Below are 19,896 nucleotides of genomic sequence, written 5' to 3'. Positions count from 1 at the left end.
TCCCCTAAATCTGTTACCAACTCAATTTAAATTTGAAAATTTTATTTCGTGATTATTAAGTGTTGAAGGTTTAATTATAACGGAGGATTGTTAAAAATGATTCATAAAGTGATTAATTAAAAGTTGACGTTAAAAAGTTTTCAATAAATATTGATTCTTCGGATTTAGTATCTGGTTCGAACCAGTTTGGAGCCGCAAAAAGTAACTGTTCACGGCGGCGCCATTTTGCTTGCGGTCAACACGCGTTTTCCTATATAGTTTTCGGACGGTAGTTTTTAAAATAGTTTTTATTAGTTATGTCAAACGAGGAAACGTCCGCCGACCGAAACGTCGAAATATGGAAGATAAAGAAGTTAATAAAGAGCTTGGAATTGGCGAGAGGGTGAGTGCCCCCATTTGTATCCATACGGTCACACGTCATCCAAAGTATTTCTTATGGTTTTTCTTGGTACATCTTCTAGGAATGGGACAAGTATGATCTCTCTAATTATCCCGCCGAAAGATCAAATATCGCGTGTCAGTAAAATGCTGGCTGATGAATTTGGTACCGCCTCTAATATCAAGTCTCGGGTCAATAGGCTTTCTGTCTTAGGTGCTATTACTTCTGTACAACACCGGCTGAAATTATACACTAAAGGTAATTGATATTTACTTCTATTAATCTATGTAATAAATCCTATTAATATAAGTTATACATTTTTTTTCTGCTACTTAATGTTAAATGAAATTTTCGTTTCACGGGAAATCCAGAGAAGTAAATAGATTATAAGTCTTTTAAGATATGTGTAAATATGTAATGTTTATGTAGATATAGATAAATTAAGAAAATTTGATTGAAACAATTTTTGAAAATGTATATTATTAATTTTATAGATATTAAGTTATATAATAAGAGGTCAATGTTTAAGATAAGTAAGATAATGGACCATCTCAAGAGGTAAAACAGCTGCTGTAATGAAGAAATTAAAATTAATATTTATGAATACCAAGAAGTCAGCAGAACAACATATTGATTATTATTTAAACATTAAAAAGGTTTGGTTACACATTATAATCATGTTGTAATAGTTACAATGGATTCTGTTGTCATGGGACTTATCACAACAAAGAATCTTTTCAATGGTTTTGGTGGTGGGTTGATTGAAAATGGATTTTCATAGATTATATTACAAATGATTTGTGTTGAATTCTTTCTAATTACTTATTTCCCGTCGCTTTTGGTGGCGCATAGAGCAGCAGTAAGGACTCTCTATCTGGTCTGGTTGGCTTTTTTTTCTTTCCTCAACAGTTCTCTTCCACGCATTTGTTGGGCGCCCTTGTCTCTGTGCTATTTGGCGGTTCTAGTCAAGCGCTGACGTCTCAACTGCTCCATGAGGCTTCCTTAGCCACTTCCTCTCCTTGATTTGGTCACTAATGGGTCGTTGGTTGGTGTTCTCTGCCATAAGTCTTCATTCAATATCACTTAGGGCCACCTCACGTTTATAATGTGTCGCTGGCATTGATTAATGAACTCTTGTAATTTGTTCGACTGTTAACAACACAAGAAGACCAGCTCAAGAGGTGGAAAAAACATTTCTTCAAGGTTCTAAATAGAGGATAAGAAAGAAACAAGGAAATGAAGCTGTCAGTGATGTAAAATTAAATCAGCCCTGAAGCAGATCAGTAATGGAAAGGTATTAGGTAGGGGAGACTGTTGTACCTAGTATCACATTTTACATTTGAATTTTTTTTAAATCCATTTTTTGAAATACAACAATGTAAAAAATATCTTCTGATAGCGTTATTATTCCTGCATATATTTTTAAATAATTAAAATGTTTAAAGGTTATTGAGAAAAAAAATTATTTATATGTTATGTTATTGATCATATCCTATTGTACCTTGGATCATCAACGTCTTGAGTGTTTAAGACAGGCATAATGAATAAAAAACTATATTTTCATACTAACACATGTATTCTATTTTTACAAAAAGCTTAAAGTAAATTAGCTTTTACTCAAAATCAGTTATTATTTTACGTTAAAGTTAGTAAAGTCCACCTGAAACCACAACAGCCCATCAGTTCTGGCCGATCCCTTCAATTTCACTGTATTTGGTAGTTAAACCACAATATCTTGAGCTACAACATCAAATATTTCTTCGGATTTTTTCAAAAATTTGCTGCCACTTTCAATTCGTTTGTAGAATGCAAAATGATGTTGGTTTTTGGAAATAATCTTGCCCACAATACACTGGTGGCCCAATTCTTTTGCTAAATCCTACCAAAACATATTCCCCCTCTTCAAATGTTGCTCTTTCAAAATTATTTTCTTTGGTTTCATTAATTTCCTGGTTTACTATGTCTAATAGGTCTATTACATCATCTTCATCTCCTGATGTGCCTACCAAATCCATGTCTTCATTTTCTGATTCAATCCAATTTTTTAATAGAACACCCTTTTTTAGTCTTATTCTTCTTCTGTTTCTCGGTATTTAAATTTTTTTGCACTAATTGTTGGTTTCTCTCTCGAATTATATTTTTTTCTGGCGTATCTGTTGCTATTTTAGAAGAGTCAGGTTTTCTTCCTTTTTTTACGCCTACATTTTGTTTAGCCACAGACTTAGGGTAAGGTTGAATATGCTCTGGAGTTACAATGGACGAACTAGTCATAATAGTTTGACTAAGTTTCTCATTTCAAAAATTACTCACTGATATACATTGGCTCGTTGATGGCACTACCACACTTTCTAGAAAACAACTTGTTTCATTTGGCTTTGAAGTTGAGGTGTTATCTTCCCCAATGTCAGTAGGGGTAGTAGCCGTTGGAGCGGGACGATCCGTTACATATGATGGTAAATAATCATTATTAAACATTCCTCTATCAATGGGGTAAATTCCTGATTTCTTGAAGCCACTAGTTATGTTGGTAGTGGTGAATGCTCTAGGATAAGCCTGACCAACACACTCTGCGACACAATAAATATCAACTCTTTTTCCAGGGTTGTTGATAAGCCAAGATTGGACTGCTTGATTGTAATACGCTTTGAACGGGAAAAAACCGAAAGATCAAGCATTTAATTCAACATGTAATCTTTATAGTTGACTCTGGGGAACACCATCATAGAAGGTATGTGATTTCCTAAAGCACTGACACAAGCGGATACTGTTATTAAACTCTCCACGCTCTGCTTACGTCACGTTACCAACCTGTTTTGCACCTTTGGCTGAGACAATTTCTGGAGTATTTTGGACCGTTGTAATGCCAGTCTCGTTTTGGTTCCAAATCCTTTCTGTCGAAAATGGCCCAAAGCGCTTGTGGACGTCATCCAAATTATAAAAAAATCTTTCAACATTTGTTCTATTAAAACTAGTTGCACGTGACATGCTGTTTTTTTCAGGTTTTCTGACGGATATGCCACGTTCTTTGGAACGCCGTTTCATAAATAGCCTCATCCATTCTTCACCTGCAAGTTTAGTTTCGTCCCAAGTTGAAGGGAATCTCTTTTTGTTGGCAACAGCAAACTTATAGGCTAATTCCCTAACCTGTTTTTTGGATAGACCATAATTCATTTTTGCGATGGTTTTAATATAATTTAGTTTTAGTTCTTCTTCTTCTGTAAACACTTTCTTGGCATCATAGTTAGCCTTATATTCAAAGTTTGTTGCACTAGATGTTTTAAAACCATTAATATGCCGTACAAGAGTTGCAAATTTTACATTAAAAACCCTACAAGCTTCTCTTATATGTTTCTCTGGGGGTCCAGTGACAGCCACAACCGCTTGTTTCATCAATTCAGGGTTAATAGGATACCTTTTTTTCCCACTTTTACTTCGTGACATAGTACTGACCTGCAACAAAGAACGAATAATTGCAACATCATGTACCGATGATCACTGATCAATGGTACAAGACGTTGTTTTGATCCAAGGTACATTAGGGTGCGTCATTCCAAACTTAATCACCTAAATATTATAGGTTATGTTTAAACCTGAAATGTGGCGTAACAAATTGCTCACCAATAAGCAAGTAATCAGATGGAATGTGCTAGAAAACTAAAAACCAACTATTAAACTAGAAAAAAAATAAACTGTAACACCAAAAATTGCTACTTTTAGTACGAAAATTTGTATTATTATTTTATTCAAAAACTACAGCACATTGATAATCACTCTCAGCCTCAACTGAACTCTAACGAGTAAAACAACATAGTAGTTCCTTCAAATTCCACTAGATAACAGCACTTGCTGGTAAACTGATGGGTGATCCAAGGTACACTATGATCAAGGTACAACAGTCTCCCCTATAAACAACGGCGCACCTGAAGTACTAAAACAAGGCATTGAGACTACTGTTGGATTATTACACCCATTACTTGAAAACTTTTCAATGGTTTTGGTCGTGGGTTGATTGATCAGTACTACATGAAATTTATGAGGGTCAATACCAAAATGTATTTTCATAGATTATATTTCAAACGAATTGTGTTGAATTCTTAGGTCATCCTATTACTTACTTTTTTTCTGTCGCTTCTCATGGAGTATAGGGCAGCAGTAAAGACTCTCCATCTGGTCTGGTTGGCTTTTTTTTTTCTTCCTCAACAGTTCTCTTCCACGCATTTCTTGGGCGCCCTCGTCTCCGTGTTATTTTTCCAGTCAAGCACTGATGTCTCAACTGCTCCATGAGGCTTCCTTAACCATTTCCTCTCCTTGATTTGGTCACTAATGGGTCGTTAGTTGGTGTTCTCTCCCATAAGTCTTCATTCAATATCACCTAGGGCCACCTCACGTTTATAATGTATCGCTGGCATTGAGTAATGAACTCTTGTAATTTGTACGACTGTTGACAACACAAGAAGACCAGCTGAAGAGGTGGAAAGGACAGTTCTCCAAGTTTCTAAATATAGGACAAGAAAGAAACAAGGAAATGAAGCAGTTAGTGATGCTGGCATTAGCATAAAGGCGCTAACTCGCAATGAAATTAAATCAGCCCTCCAGCATATCAGTAATGGAAAGGTACCAGGTATAGACAACAGTGCACCTGAAGTACCAAAATATATATTATTACACCCATTACTTGAGATGATATTGATAGAAGAAAAGTTGCCTAAAGGCTGGAAACATGGATTAATAGTAAAACTACCAAAGAATTGTACCAACTGGCGAGGCATCACTCTTGTGTCACTGCCAAGTAAAGTACTCTCTTTGTGTGCTTATTAGATATATATTAGATACATGTTTTGGATTTTAAGGGCAGTGCCATGTTGTTACTTATTGATTAGTCTGCATTTATAAGCAGTATATCTTTTTCATAACCTGTTGAATCTTTATGTATAGGTATATTGAAAATACAGTGGGTCAATAAAGTATTTGCACACATTAAATTTTTTTAACACGTTAACCGCCATATGAACTCATGGTACACGCTTCAGTACTTACTTTCATCCTACAGCTTATAAACATTAACGTGACGATTTTTTGATTGCATTTCTTCCAAAATATGTTGTTTTGTTTCATTGATTACCTTCAATAACCTACTCTTGTAAAGATGTATTGACAACTATGGTTCCTAACAATAATTTGAAGGCGAGTTTTCTGTATACCTTTCTGAGTGGAGAAAAATATGCTTTCAGTTGAAAGCAATAAAAGATCAATGAACGATTTGCTATTATTATAATCGGAAAGGTTTCTCAATTTGTTCGTCCAAGTGTTTGAACTTTTGTTATTTCAGTTGTATGTTTTGTACTAACACAAATAACTTAACGCTTATCTTGCCACTTTAGAACTATTACACCTGTGTTACTTTCCCTTGCAATTATCTGGCCTTTCTTCAACTTTGCACTGGTAACTTCTTTGGGATTTAGCTTGCTATTTTTCCTCAAAGTACCAACTATGTATACTACATATTGTCGATAGAGGTAAGGTCTGGAGATTAACTTCTGCACAGACAGTTGTGCAGACAAGTGCGACATTTCATACATTTAATCGTGTTTTCCTCCAACCATTAGAATCTTATCTCTTATTTTTGCTAAAATTTTGTGATATTTTATTTAATTTTTGAACTAAATCAGTTGTATGGATGTGGATTCTTTTTTGAAAAGTTTTTTGAAATGTTTATTTCATCTTTTGAGTTGCGTCGTTATCACTTCTAAAAATTTGACCAGAGATTTGAGAAGGTTGAAAAATATCAGCTGATGTAAACTGGTCATTTATAAAGATATGCCTATTCACAGACCCAAGCACTTTGCTATATTCTTCATTTTGTAATTTTAATATTTGCGCTTTGTTATATTATCTCCCACATTCGTGTTACACTCAAGTTATTATCTAGCATCAGCAAGAGGTTTTCAGCTCTTTCTCTGCTTCATATTGCTTAAAACATTGTGTATAATTGTTATATGGTAGAATAAAGCTGGATTAATAGGAGCTAAACTTGAAAGCTGTTTCTCCGGGAAACTGCTCTTTTCTCAAAATTGCTATTAATGCTAGTTTAGTAACTGTATTACAACATTACCTGAGTGATGATGGGTTTTATTATTGTTTTGAGTACTCTAATTTTATTGTTGCGGTGTATTGTCTTTGGTTAGAATATATTTACAAGTGCAAAATATGCTTTGTTAGCTAACATGCTTCTCCTTCAGATCTCTCCCTCTTCTCTCTCAAGCTTTGTTAATTCTATTGCCAAGCAATTATATACTTTACAGACTTGGTTCGGTCCTCCGTCATCTTGTTAGTCATAGTTTTGTTTCTGTTTTGGTATAACTGTATAAGTTTATTTAAAATCGTTAAAATTTAGCCTTTCTTTGAGTTACCATCTGACCATTCTCCATTAACCGTTGAAACAGCAATGAAAGCGGGGCTTTTGACTAAACCACCTGCTTTGACAAATAAAAAAACTAGAAAACGCTGTGCAATATTTGACATTGACAATCTAAAAAGCTGCATGAAAATCTCCTCTTCAAGTATCGTTGTATACCAAGACTGGGTACTGTCCACACATAATACTCAATATGATTGAAGAAAAAAGGAAGCTAAGGAAAAAAGGGATGAAATTATATTAAATAGGGCTTCACGACAACTGAGAGAAACATTATAGATACATAAGAATACAAGTACCGAATACTTCTTAAAAGCCAAAAATGAAATGAAAAAGTAAATGTCTGTACTGAACATTTACAAAATATATTTACTCCAAATTCTAGAACAGCAGTTGTTCACGACGAGCGTATTCGCGAAACACTGGCAACTACAACAAACCCTATCAAATGGATCTTCAATATTATTCGTCACACCTGTCTGAGGTATATGCCTGAGAATATGTTCTCCAGGTTTTCTCGACATTGCCTCGGAACCTCTTAACATCATCCTTATAGTCTCTCAACGCTCCCTTGTCTCTTTAGATATCCTCATGAACATCATCCCTATCGCCAGTATTCCCTAATATCGTTTATGATATCTTCCAAGCGTCTCACAAAATCGTTCGTGATATCCACCATCATCGTCAACATCGCCTTTCTCTACATTGTTTCTGATATCTCAACATTTCGTGATTATCTTACTTTTCCCCAACATCTATTAACCAAATAATACCGCTCCTAATCACCGTAAACATTGTCCCTGACATCTCTCATCATAGTTGCTATCTCTTAATATCGTCAGTAATATTTGCTATCTCTAAATATCATCCCAAACATTTCGCAACATCGTCTCTCATGTCTACCAATATTGTTTTCTGACATTGCTCATCATCGCCCCAGATATCTTTCAATAGTATCACTAACATCCGTTTATGTTATTTGTGATGTATCTCAACATTGCCCAACCCAAACCAACTCATATATCAAAATCATCTTTGATATCTCTAAATATTGTACCAACCATTTTACAATATCGACACTGATATACCATCATCGTCTTGAGTTCTACAACATCGTGTCTCATATCTACCAATACCGTTTTTTGACATTGCTCATCACCGTCGCTGAAATCCTCCAATATCGTCTCTAACATCCGATTATGTCGTCCCTAATGTATTCAACATCGCCCAACGCAAACCAATTCATCATGTATCAAAATCATCAACGGTGCTTTTGATAACTCTCATATCTGCCAATATCGTCACTATCATCCGTCTATGTCATGCCTAATGTATCCCAATATCGTCCTTGGTCAATATTCCCAATACCCCTCAGCACATTTTTGAATATCGTCCCTATTATCCTCCAATATTGCCCTTGGTTTTCATCTGCATGATCTTCAATATTTGTGTCAATATTGCTCATTATTGCTCTATATCATCTCTTCAGCGTCTTTTTCGTCGCCTAAAATAACTAAACTATCTCCCAATATTGTCTCTGACATCCATCACCATCTCTGTTGTCAACATTCAACAACACCGTCTTTCTTTTCCCCATCATATATCAAAATCGTGCTTGATATCATCTCTAAACATCGCCCAGACATCTTTGATCACCTTCTCTGACAACCGTCAACATTATCCCCAATCTTTCGCATATTCTGTTTGAATATCTCTAGTGTCTCACTATCGTCCTTGATACCTTCTAATACTGTCTCTGATCTTCAACATTGACTATGTCATCCATCTACATAAATTATTCCATCTCAACACTTTCATGGCCACCTCATTGTTTTCTCATCATATATTAATATTATTCCTGATATCTCTCAATCAATTAGGCTTCATCAATAATTCCTTAAGGATTCCTCAATATCCTACTAGACAACCTTCAATATCATTCCAGGCATCATAAACATCCTCTAGGCATTGTTTTTTGACATCCTACCTAATATCTCTCAACATCGTAATTTGGCCTTCGTCAATATTATCCCTGAAATCTTTCAACATAGTTCCTGACATCCAGCTATTTCGTGCCTGATATACAACATTGTTCTTGAATTTCTGCAATACCGTTTCTGACACTCTTCTACATTGTCCCTAATATCTCTCAATATTTTGCATGGTCTTACTCAACATCGTCTTTGGCATATCTGAATATAAATCTTGATATATTTCAACATTTTCTTGCCCCCCTTAACATCTTGATTAATATCGTTGAAATTAAGGACATTATCGATGGTTTAAGACCAAAAAATTCTGAAGCAAGTTCCTAATAATACCAGATTACAAGTTTGACTTTGGAGTTAATCTGTGGAACAAATTATACTCTAAGGATAAAAACTAATTCTTGGGTTTGTCTCAGACCTTTAACATAAATCATACTTTTATTTTTATAATTAGTTAATTGTGTTATAATAATTCATTTTAAATTAAATTCTTTAAATTAAACAATACAAATCCTTAATTTTTTTATAGTACCTCCAAACGGTTTGGTAATCTATTGCGGAACAATCGTAACAGATGAAGGCAAAGAAAAAAAAGTAAACATCGATTTCGAACCTTTCAAACCCATAAACACCTCTCTATACCTTTGCGACAACAAATTCCACACGGAAGCCCTAACTGCCCTCTTGGCCGACGACAACAAATTCGGTTTTATCGTCATGGACGGTAACGGAGCCCTTTTCGGTACGCTTCAAGGCAACACGCGCGAAGTTCTGCACAAATTCACTGTCGATCTACCGAAGAAGCACGGCAGGGGAGGTCAATCCGCGCTGCGTTTCGCCCGTTTACGTATGGAAAAACGACACAATTACGTTCGAAAAGTAGCGGAAGTTGCCACACAACTCTTTATCAGCAACGATAAACCGAATATTGCCGGGTTAATTTTAGCCGGTAGTGCTGATTTTAAAACGGAATTGAGTCAATCTGATATGTTTGATCCGGTAAGTTGTTTTAAAATTAAAGATAATGTTATAAAAATAATTTTTTTGTATTAGAGACTTCAAGCAAAAGTGATAAAATTGGTCGATGTATCCTATGGCGGTGAAAACGGGTTTAATCAAGCGATAGAATTAGCGGCGGAATCGCTTCAAAACGTTAAATTTATACAGGAGAAGAAGTTAATTGGGAGATATTTTGATGAAATTAGTCAAGATACGGGGAAGTATTGTTTTGGTGTTGAAGATACGCTAAAAGGTTTGGAATTGGGTTCAGTTGAAACGCTGATTTGTTGGGAGAACTTGGATATTCAAAGGTACGTCTTGAAGAATCACACGGCTGGAACGGAAACTGTGTTACATCTAACGCCGGAGCAAGAAAAGGATAAATCGCATTTCACCGACAAAGATGTAATATTAATCAATTAATTATTTATTAGTGAATTAATTAATTATTTGGTTTAGAGCGGCGTTGAATTGGAATTGGTCGAATGTCAGCCTTTACTTGAATGGTTGGCGAACAACTATAAAAACTTTGGTGCTACCCTCGAAATAATAACGGATAAATCGCAGGAAGGATCGCAATTTGTTCGGGGTTTCGGTGGAATCGGAGGTGAGTTGAATAATCATCGATTTTTGCGGTGATTTTTTCCTTTTTGATCTGTTACTAACACGATCGACCTTCTCTGTGGGTTATTTTTACTGTTCATGCTGCTTTTTGGCCGGCAAAATCTCTCAGGCATTCTACGGTACAAAGTGGACTTTCAATCGTTGCAAGCCGACGAGCCCCTCGACGACGTGGACCTGGACGATTACTAAAAATCATAAATACAGAAACCTGTGTGTGTATATCGTCCGGGTTTCGTTCGTCGTGGTCCACAATTTTTTTCAAGGTATTTTTATTCTATGAGAGTGTTTCAAAGTGTTTTCTTTTTTTCATTTTTTTTCTTTTAATTTTTTTTTTATTTTGGTTTTATTTACTCATTATTTAATTTTCTTGTGTATTTAAGTCTCTTGGAAAAAAGTATTAAATAAGTCTTGTATTAAACTATATTTTAAGATTTACTTAATAATATTTTTTTTGCATGTTAATTGATGCATGTTGGTGTTCGTTTTGTTCCTAAACTAAATTACAACTTGGCAAATCTATCTTGGCTGGTCAGTTGCGCAGAAAAAGGAGTGTAATACAAACTCTTGCAGCGACGACTGTATGTATAGCACTCGTCAAAAATTTAGTACATACATAATAATATTAAAGCTTCTCAAAACCACATATTTGGTGTAGATGTTTTGACTAATTAAGTCGAGGTTGCTTGCAGGCGAGGCTCGAAAGTGGTCGTCATATTGTAACGCCTTGACTGTGGCCTCAGCTGTATCAAGTAGACTTATAAGATCATATGAATAACTAAGTTAAGGTTGCAGCCGCAGCTTAGTGATTAAAACTATATTAACTTGGAACTGAACTAATAATCATGATTCGACTTAAGTTTTAAGATATTTTCTACAAATTCTAATGTAAGTGCCAAGTGTATGGAAAAATATTCGACACGTTTATCGCCATATCTGTCCGATCGCCGTTTTAAGGGTAGAAATCATCCTTTCCGATTTTGAAGATAAGTTCGATTATTTTACGAATTATTTTTACGATTGTTGCAAAATCATTTCACTACGGGTTTTTGGCGTCGCTGATGACGAATCTGATGTCCGTTTTCGAGAATTCAAAATGGCGACCGCACTTTTTTAAAAATTGTATACCCTTGTTAAAAATTGCGAAAAATTTTTAAAAATGTTAGAAATGAGGATAATTTTAATGCGGATTTCTAGAAAACGGTTAATATCAAAACTACCACTAACAGTAACGCATCATGGAAACTCATCACTACAAGTAGTGATGCATGGAACAATCAAATCTCTAAAATCGAACGTATCTCTAAAATCGGAAAGGGTGAGTGACAATGTGCAGTCATGTTCACGGGAAATGCACACTCAAGGTTAAACGCGGGCACGGGTTGAGCCGAGCGCACACGAAGCTCGTGGCTCGTGAACGTTCGGCTCAGCCCGTTTAGTCAGCGGCATGTCGGATCTCACAACAGCGCTTGACCTTGAGTGTGCATTTCCCGTGAACATTACTGTACGTGTCGAATATTTTTCCATATCCTACTTGTATGCAAAATTTCAAGAAAATCGCCGTATGGCAATTCTCTGGTGTTACTTGAACTCTTTTACTCTTGGTGTTACTGAATTTTTTTCTTATTTTTACCAGAACAGATAAGGGTTGGTCTCTCGCCTGGTACCCACTTGACGTTGAGTTTCAGGACATATACAGGGTCCTTCTCAACCTATACGCATAAACTTGAGGATTTATTCTTCATGACAAATTATCACTAATAGATGAAAAAAGTTGTAGTAAAAGTTTTTTAGTTTCTCTAAATCTAAATAGTGTGTTTCCTGAAAGATGAATAGGTCGAGAAGGTCCAATGGCCTGGCTACCGTGATCGCCCAGCCTCAACCCTCTTGATTTTTTACTTGTCGGGTTACTTAAAAAGCAAAGTGTACGTCACGGAAGTTAATACTGAGCAAATATTGCAAAATCATTTACATACTGCTGCCTAGACAATTCGCCAACACCCTGGTTTACACCGCGCTAATGGGAGATCGTGAATTCCTGAAGGCCAATTGATAGAAAATATGTGATGTTATTTTAAAATGTTCTATGTATTCTTGATTTGGAATTAAATATAATAACGGATAAATCAATCATAGTCATTATTTGTCGTGAGGAGTAAATCCCTAAGTTTATGCGCATAGGTTGAGAACCATTCTGTATTTATATAAAATAATAATAATATAAAAATACACTTTTGGTTCGTATTTACGCGCAAACCGATAATCAGAACATTCTATAGCATGATATCAGAAAAAGTAAGCTTACTTTACAAACTTGTTTTTTATGTATATTTGCGGTTTTTTTATGTTACAAACTCTCATCCATTCAAAAGTAGTTCTTGAAATCATCAACATCCCAGAGGTTGATTTCTATCAACAGTACTAGATAACAATATTCATATCTCTTCTTCAACCATTCTTTCATCCAGTGTTTGCGTTTCAGTCGAAGAGTAGTTCCAAGCCCCAAAATAATAGCTACGCAAGCTTTTGTACGATTATCCTTATTTGGAAAGGAAAACCGGCAAATAACCGAGTAAAACTACGTAGATTAACCCTGTACGTGGTAAAAAGGTAACTTATTGAGCAAACTGATTGACAAAACTATTGGCAATAATATTGATCGTGTAAGGTAGTGAAGTATTGAGACTGGTTACCACGAGGATTGATGGTTGTATTGTCAATACCACGGTGTGTTAACTCAATAAGTATAAAAAAAGACAGATATTTAATGGGTACCACGGACGGCTAGATGGGACTGTAAGCACAAATTGCTTAAAGTCCCTAGATTTACAAAGTACCGCGGTTTGCCGCCATTTTGAAAGTCAAGCGGGAACTTTAAAACTATGTCGTTCTATTGATGACATTACGCCAAAATTCCTTTCATTTTTTCTCATGGTACTCTGAAGAGTAGAAAGTGCATGCGTTTTGTTGCAGACAAAACGAAGTGAAAACAAAATTCAAATTTTCACCAGTCAACATGAAAATGATACCTTTACTGTTATCATTTTCATGTTGACTGGTGGAAGTTGAAATCAATAATTAATAACCATTAACTGAATAAAAATACTTTTAAATTTCGCGCTTTATTAAAAGTAGTAGGTACCACAGACCACTAGAGGCGTTGAACTCAATTTGACCGAAAAGATAGTGGGGAGTAATGCTTCTATATATATATATTTATATTATTTTTCTATGGTCAATACTGACATTGTCAATACTATTGATCGTGTAAGGGCCGCTAAAGGGTACATGTTTTTTGAGAAGCATGTTTTTCGAAGAAAGGGCCAATTGAAAAGTTACCTATAGTATATTAACTGTCCAACGTCGTTAGTAATTCATTTCACGTAACCAATAACAATTTTCTAGTAACCAATAATGGATATCATTCCTGTAGCTCTTGATGCAAACAGCGTACTGGTGAAATTTATGGCAATGTAAAAATCTAAGTACACTGCGTTGGGATACAGCAGAGTCATAAAAAATTACGCGAAAAGAAATATGTGGATTATTACGAACAACAGCTTAAACATTGAATTTCTTGTAGCGCCTTCTTCTCTATTGAAGATCTTACACAAGAAACTATGTGTCTGTCTAGAAACCTTTGTTCGAATAAATTTTGGGTAACATTAATATCTTTGACTGCTCCATAAACAAAAGTCATTTTAGTTTTTCAGCAATCGTGTCTCTTTCCATGCATAATTAAAATAAGCAATAAAGTTACTATTTTACAACATAAGTAATTTGTAATTTGCAATTATAAGTAGTTAGCAGAATTTGTCATGTTTTTTGTTATTATGTATTCATGATTTTCATTATGTTCAGTCAACACAATAACGTCACCTTAAAAAAGTTCATTAATATACTGGCTGTTTCTAAATTAAACGACAGATTTCAAGGAGTGATTTTTCAGTAAAAATTAAGGAGAGTCTTTCATATAAGTTTTTGTTCAAAACCTCTTCCCCACCGAGTTACAGTACTCTAAAGTTAGGAGAAAAATTGTTTTTATTTAATAAATCCACTATGCAGGAATTTGGAAGATTGAAATTTGGCAGGTACCTGTTGTTAATAAAATGACACTTTTTGACGATTTTTATAACCCGAAAATGTTATTACAAGAGGCTAAAAAAATCAACCCCATAATACTTTGCATTAGAACTTTTTAATACGTCTACATTTTTCTTTCTATTTAATTTGATTTAAATAGTGGGATTCAATACGCACCTTTTTTGTATCTTGACATTTTCTCCTAAAATTGTTAGTTTGATCACAAAAAAAATAAAATAATATACAGGCTCAAGTGAATTAATTCAGAGATTGGTTATTATTAGTCAAAGAAATGAAGTTATGTCAAATTAACAATTTGTTAATTGTAAAATCTCAAGAGATAAGAAAGTTGCAGATTTTTCCCTTAATTTTAGAGGGTTATAACTTGGAGGAGAAGGGGTTTTGAACAAAAAGTTATATGAAAAACACCCCGTAATTGTCGCTGAAAAATCATCCCTTGAAATCTTTCACATCAATTTAGAAACACTCGTTAATAAAATCAGAAATACATACTTCGTTTTTATTTATTTAATTGATTCTAATTAATATTTCTTAATTTTTGTATTTTTTTTTTAACCAAAGAACGTGAAATCGTTTATCCAAACTCGAGTAGTTGCAAAAAAACTTTGTTTATACTACCTACTGGTTTGATATGTGGAGGAACGCTCGGCGCTACCACGTCTGGAATTAAGTCTGCAATAGGACGAACAAAAATCAAAGCTCACCATTTAATTAGCAAGGCAATTTTTAGTTCTCTGTTATAAAAAAAGGACACATATTTTTTAAAATATTTAGATGTAATTAAATATTTTATATGTTAAACAATTTCGTGTTCAATCACATAAATTCACTTAATTTTTTATTCTGAGTATGCAACTTCTACTACAAGTTGGATTTCCAATTTTATTCAATAATTCATTCATAAATGATGTTTTTCTCGTTTGCCGTTAGAGGCAGCACGAGCTAGAGCAACCCAACTCGTCCGGTTGGATAACTATGTATATCTATAAACAAGGGTTTGGTTATTTAGTTAACAATAGTAAAAAATGAAAGTCGGTGACGAATATTCGTCGTAGAAACCAGCACCGGTAGCCGAATTTTTTAAAAATCTTGTCCAAAATTGGGAAAATTTAAGGAATAAGATTGAAAATGCAATTATTCCTATTTGATGAAGTAAACCCCAAGGTGCCTTGAAACACCTTCTTTATAATTATTGTAACAGTCGCCGCCAAAATATTTTAGTTGTCAATTGATTGTTTAGTAAACAGTTATCACCTAGATAAAATGTCGGTAAAAATTGTGGTTTTTAATTAATTTTTTCCTTTACAATTTTTTTGATATATTTCGAAAATTTATCATAGAACCTATTGCTGGTCATAAGTAGAATTGTATAATATACAGAAAGTAACAATTCGGTTATTAGTTTTTTTGTAATATTGTTTGATTACATCATATGTTTAAATTGAGAAAATAATTTATTTTACGATATTTAAATGGGCAAAAAATAAATTGTTTAACATTGTTCAAAAGTAATATTGTATACGTGTTGCAGTATAAGGCCTACTATTGTAGATTTTGCTACAAATTCTTGCGGTATTTTGCGGTTTTACCTTAAAATACATTTTTATTATAGTGTGTGTATAAAGTTCGGAAAAAAATCATAATTCTGCTATGTGCTGTTTGTTGGAGGAGTGCATTTGCAGTTAGAAAATAAACATAAACGGACACTTTTTCACCATTAAATTGATAATATAGGTGTCCACAAAAAAGTATCTAACCAAAATTACAATTTATTTTCTGAAACAGTAATTAATTTTAGTATGAGATGTTAGCGTTCTAAAGTTAATAATTTTCTAGAAAGAAATTAAAAAATTGAATTGACACTGAGTTTTCGGTAAAATATTAAAAGTTGTTATTGTGTGAATTGACACAATTTCCAATGACTTTAGCATTAATACTAGAGTATTAATGCTAACTGACAGTGAAAATTATTAAAGAAAAGCGAAAATAAAGTATTAACTTTAATCATCTGTATTTTCGTTATTATTAATAATTGGACTAACATAAATTGGGTTAAATCGTAACAATTGAATGTAAGGAATTCACTGTTCCTCTGTGTCCCATTAGTAACGGACCATCCTGTATATAAAATATAGGTAGATACAATTAAGTAAAATCGCAGTATATCATAAAACACTTCATCCTTGTTAATTGTATAGATATTTTTTAATTTCCACCAATTTTGAAGTAAAAAATTGACAAACATATCTTTTTGCCCAAGATTTTTAACTAATTCGCTTCTGTGCGGCGCCGGCAGCCAATTTGGCAACCGGCGCTAGCACCGGAGGCACTCCCTAATTATAAATATTTCATAAAAGTGCTACAGGAATAATGTTTCTATTTTATTGTTTTACATCCGGGCCAAGAAGGAAACTCGTAAAAATCTTACTATTTTAAAAGATAAATCAATATTTTTCTTCAAATTTCATTTTCCGTTCTTACCCCGGTATCTTATCGTAAAAAATCGGCTACTTTTTTCATTTAACTCGCGATAAAAAGAAAACCGTGGATCCGAAAATTTTCAAATTAACATATGTTACGTAAAAATGTTCCGAAAATTACAACAAACTTTGTCGCAATTTCCTTTATCGAGCGGTTGCGAAGGTATCGATCTCTAAGTGAAGGGCCTTGACTTTTTGCTCGGATAGTAGATGTAAAGACCATTTACATAAACCGTCTTCAGCTGTTTTTGGACATATCAAAGATGCTGGCCATACATAATATAACGACAAGAAATGTAGAGGTGTTTCCATTCTAGAGACAAAAAAGTTTTAGAATATTTTTATCTATCTAACTGAAATTTTTCCAATGTAGGCTACATTGAGTAACTTACAAGGAAATATTGAAAGTACAAATAGGGTCAAAACGTGCCCTATTATGAGTTAAACATATTCTCCAAATTTCATTTTCCTAGCGTTTATGGTTTTTTAGGAAACAAAAATTAAACCAAAATTTTCCGCCATTTCTGGAGGGGTGTAGCTCCTTAGGGGAGCCGAAGTCGCTCATGGTTCATATATTAAAGTACCCTTAAAAATCACTAAAGAATCACCCCTTGAACTTTGTTGCAGTTATTCAGATACACTCTGTATAGTTTAAGTGGTAATTTCATTATTTGCGTTCCGTGCCATATGTGCCAGTGGAGCTCGCACCAGAACGTTGGTCCTAGCGATCGGCACTCTGTATGTGTTGCTACTTCTGATACAAGGTCTGGGCATAATGAATCCAATTCGAGCAAGAAGTGAAAGCGAGTCTACAGTACCATTGACGATGTTCGAAAAGTTAAATTCTTCCAATAACGCAACGTAGCCAACACCTCGCTCCGGATACCAACTGTTTTAAAATGTAAGTATTTTAAGAACCTTTTCTGCACTCTCTCGAGCATGAACTGGAGAAGTATAACAAGTATACCAAACCAGGGAACCATATTCCAATTTTGTATGAACAAACGCATAGAGAAGTACTGTTAATGCGGCTACGTTGTTAAATTTTTTACATTGTCTGATGATAAGACTCAATGTACCAGAGGCTGACTATACTACAGCGTTAACATGGTCTTTGAATAACGTTGCATCATCGAATAAGACACCCAGATCTCGAATAGCGCATTCTCTGCGTATTGCTTCAACTCCCACACAATAGTTAAACGTTATTGGGTTATTAATGTTATTACGCTTTCACTAAGATAGCGCATTTTGCTATATTAAGATCAATTCAATTCTGTACAAACCCGGAACTGATAATGTTCAGATTGCGCTGTAGACACAGCCTTCAGAGGATGTTATACGAGCGAATACCTTTAAGTCATATGCGTAAGCAAGCACATTACAATCAAGTCGTCCTAATAGATCATTCAGATAAACATTGAAAAAACGGGTACCCAGGTTGGAACCCTGTGAAACACCAGAACCAGCAGTGAAAGTATCAGATTGAAAACCGTTGTAGCTCACATAGCAAAGTCTATTGGAGAGATAAGATGAAATTTAATACACGAAATCATTGGTAAATCCAAGACTGCAGAGTTTACAAAGCAGTATTCTATGATCTAATATATCAAATGTTGCCGCTTATCTATGTGTTCGCTGATGAACTGCGTTATCTCTGCAAAATTAGTCATAATTGAACGACCAGTCATAAATCCGACTGATCAGATATATATTTGCGAACACAGTAGCTCATTCTGGAGTATAGAACATCTCGAAGACCTTTGAGCAATTGTTCAAAATTTTAATAGGTCGGTAATTTTTAATACTAAATCTGTCTCCCTTTATAAAAACCGGCGGTATCCGAGTTTTCTGTCCATATTGCAGGAAAAAACTTTTAGTTTTTAAGCATAAATTAAATATAAAGGTTAAAGGTCTGCCGAGGAAGCGTGCACAATTTTTAATACAATTCATGTTTCACTTCTTGAAGCATGCAGTAAATATGTAACCGTAAATTGTTTGAAGACGACAAACTAAATGTAGGGCAATGTAAATCAAGCCGAATCCCCAGAAGTCTTAAAATCTGACACCATAAAATCATCAAAACCAAGAAAGCAACTGGATTAGACAATGTTTCAATAGAACTGATTTAGAAGAATTGACGCAGATTGATTTACGAAGACCACATCAATGTTTTCACTAAGTTTTGTAACGATGTGTTTTACTACTGGTCAATTAACCCGAGTGTGGTATTGTGGGTTTAAATTAAACACTGATATGTTATGGTTTAATCACTCTATTAACAATTTATGTTTTAAAAGAAAATAACAATCTATTTGGTTAATATTACTCTGTGTGCATCCGTTCACTGTAACGGTTGTAAAGGTTGTGTCGCAACTCTCCCTTGAACGTGTTTCAACCTGTTCATTTTTAAGAGGCCTGGTTCTCGCGCCCGCCTGTCGCGACGTTGACGTTATAAACACTACATTCCTCCCTCACTAAAAAAAAAGAAAGCTATCAAAATTTTACTTTAATTTCGATACCTGGCAGGTAGTTGACGATTTCGAGGAGGATTTCTTCTAAAAACTTCGTCTTCGGGTGGTGGAGTCAAATGGTTGTCTTCAACAGTTGGTTCCACGTTCACTATTTCTGTTGTCTGCATTTGTGGCGGAGTATCATAGACTGTTGTAGATTCACTCACTTCCGGTGGTGTTTCAATTGGTTCAAAATGTGGTGGATCAATTCTAGGTGATGGTACTCTTGGTATTTCATCGTCAACCGCCATCCTTTGACGTAATTGATCTGCGTGTTTTCTTTTTGGTGTGCCATTTACATCCACTATATATGAGTAAGGTCCTCTTTTTTCAATGATTGTACCCGCTGTTGACCCTTTTGTTATTGGATTATCAACCCAAACGGGTTCCTCAGTTT

The 19,896-nt window shown here is 34.6% G+C and overlaps 1 protein-coding gene across 2 annotated transcripts in view; it reads left to right on the top strand.

The window, feature by feature from the left end:
• Nucleotides 1–196: 196 nt before the first annotated feature.
• Nucleotides 197–19,896, top strand: part of LOC111417290 (eukaryotic release factor 1) — a 36,204-nt gene continuing 16,504 nt past the window's right edge. Inside the window, exons 1-6 of one of the 2 annotated variants that reach the window (XR_002706674.2) lie at nt 197–382; nt 462–637; nt 9,312–9,781; nt 9,836–10,186; nt 10,241–10,388; nt 10,515–10,668. Coding sequence is in view for 1 of the 2 variants with exons in the window: in XM_023049516.2 (XP_022905284.1) it covers nt 297–382; nt 462–637; nt 9,312–9,781; nt 9,836–10,186; nt 10,241–10,388 (1,231 nt within the window). In the remaining variant the exon portion in view is untranslated. The remainder of the gene's footprint in view (nt 383–461; nt 638–9,311; nt 9,782–9,835; nt 10,187–10,240; nt 10,389–10,514; nt 10,669–19,896) is intronic. The other variant, XM_023049516.2, reaches the window with a different exon arrangement.

This window comes from Onthophagus taurus, chromosome 3, assembly GCF_036711975.1.
Source record: "Onthophagus taurus isolate NC chromosome 3, IU_Otau_3.0, whole genome shotgun sequence".
Classification (NCBI taxonomy): Eukaryota; Metazoa; Arthropoda; class Insecta; order Coleoptera; family Scarabaeidae; genus Onthophagus; species Onthophagus taurus.
Note: the sequence above shows the minus strand (reverse complement) of the source record. Positions and strands in the feature narration are given on the sequence as shown.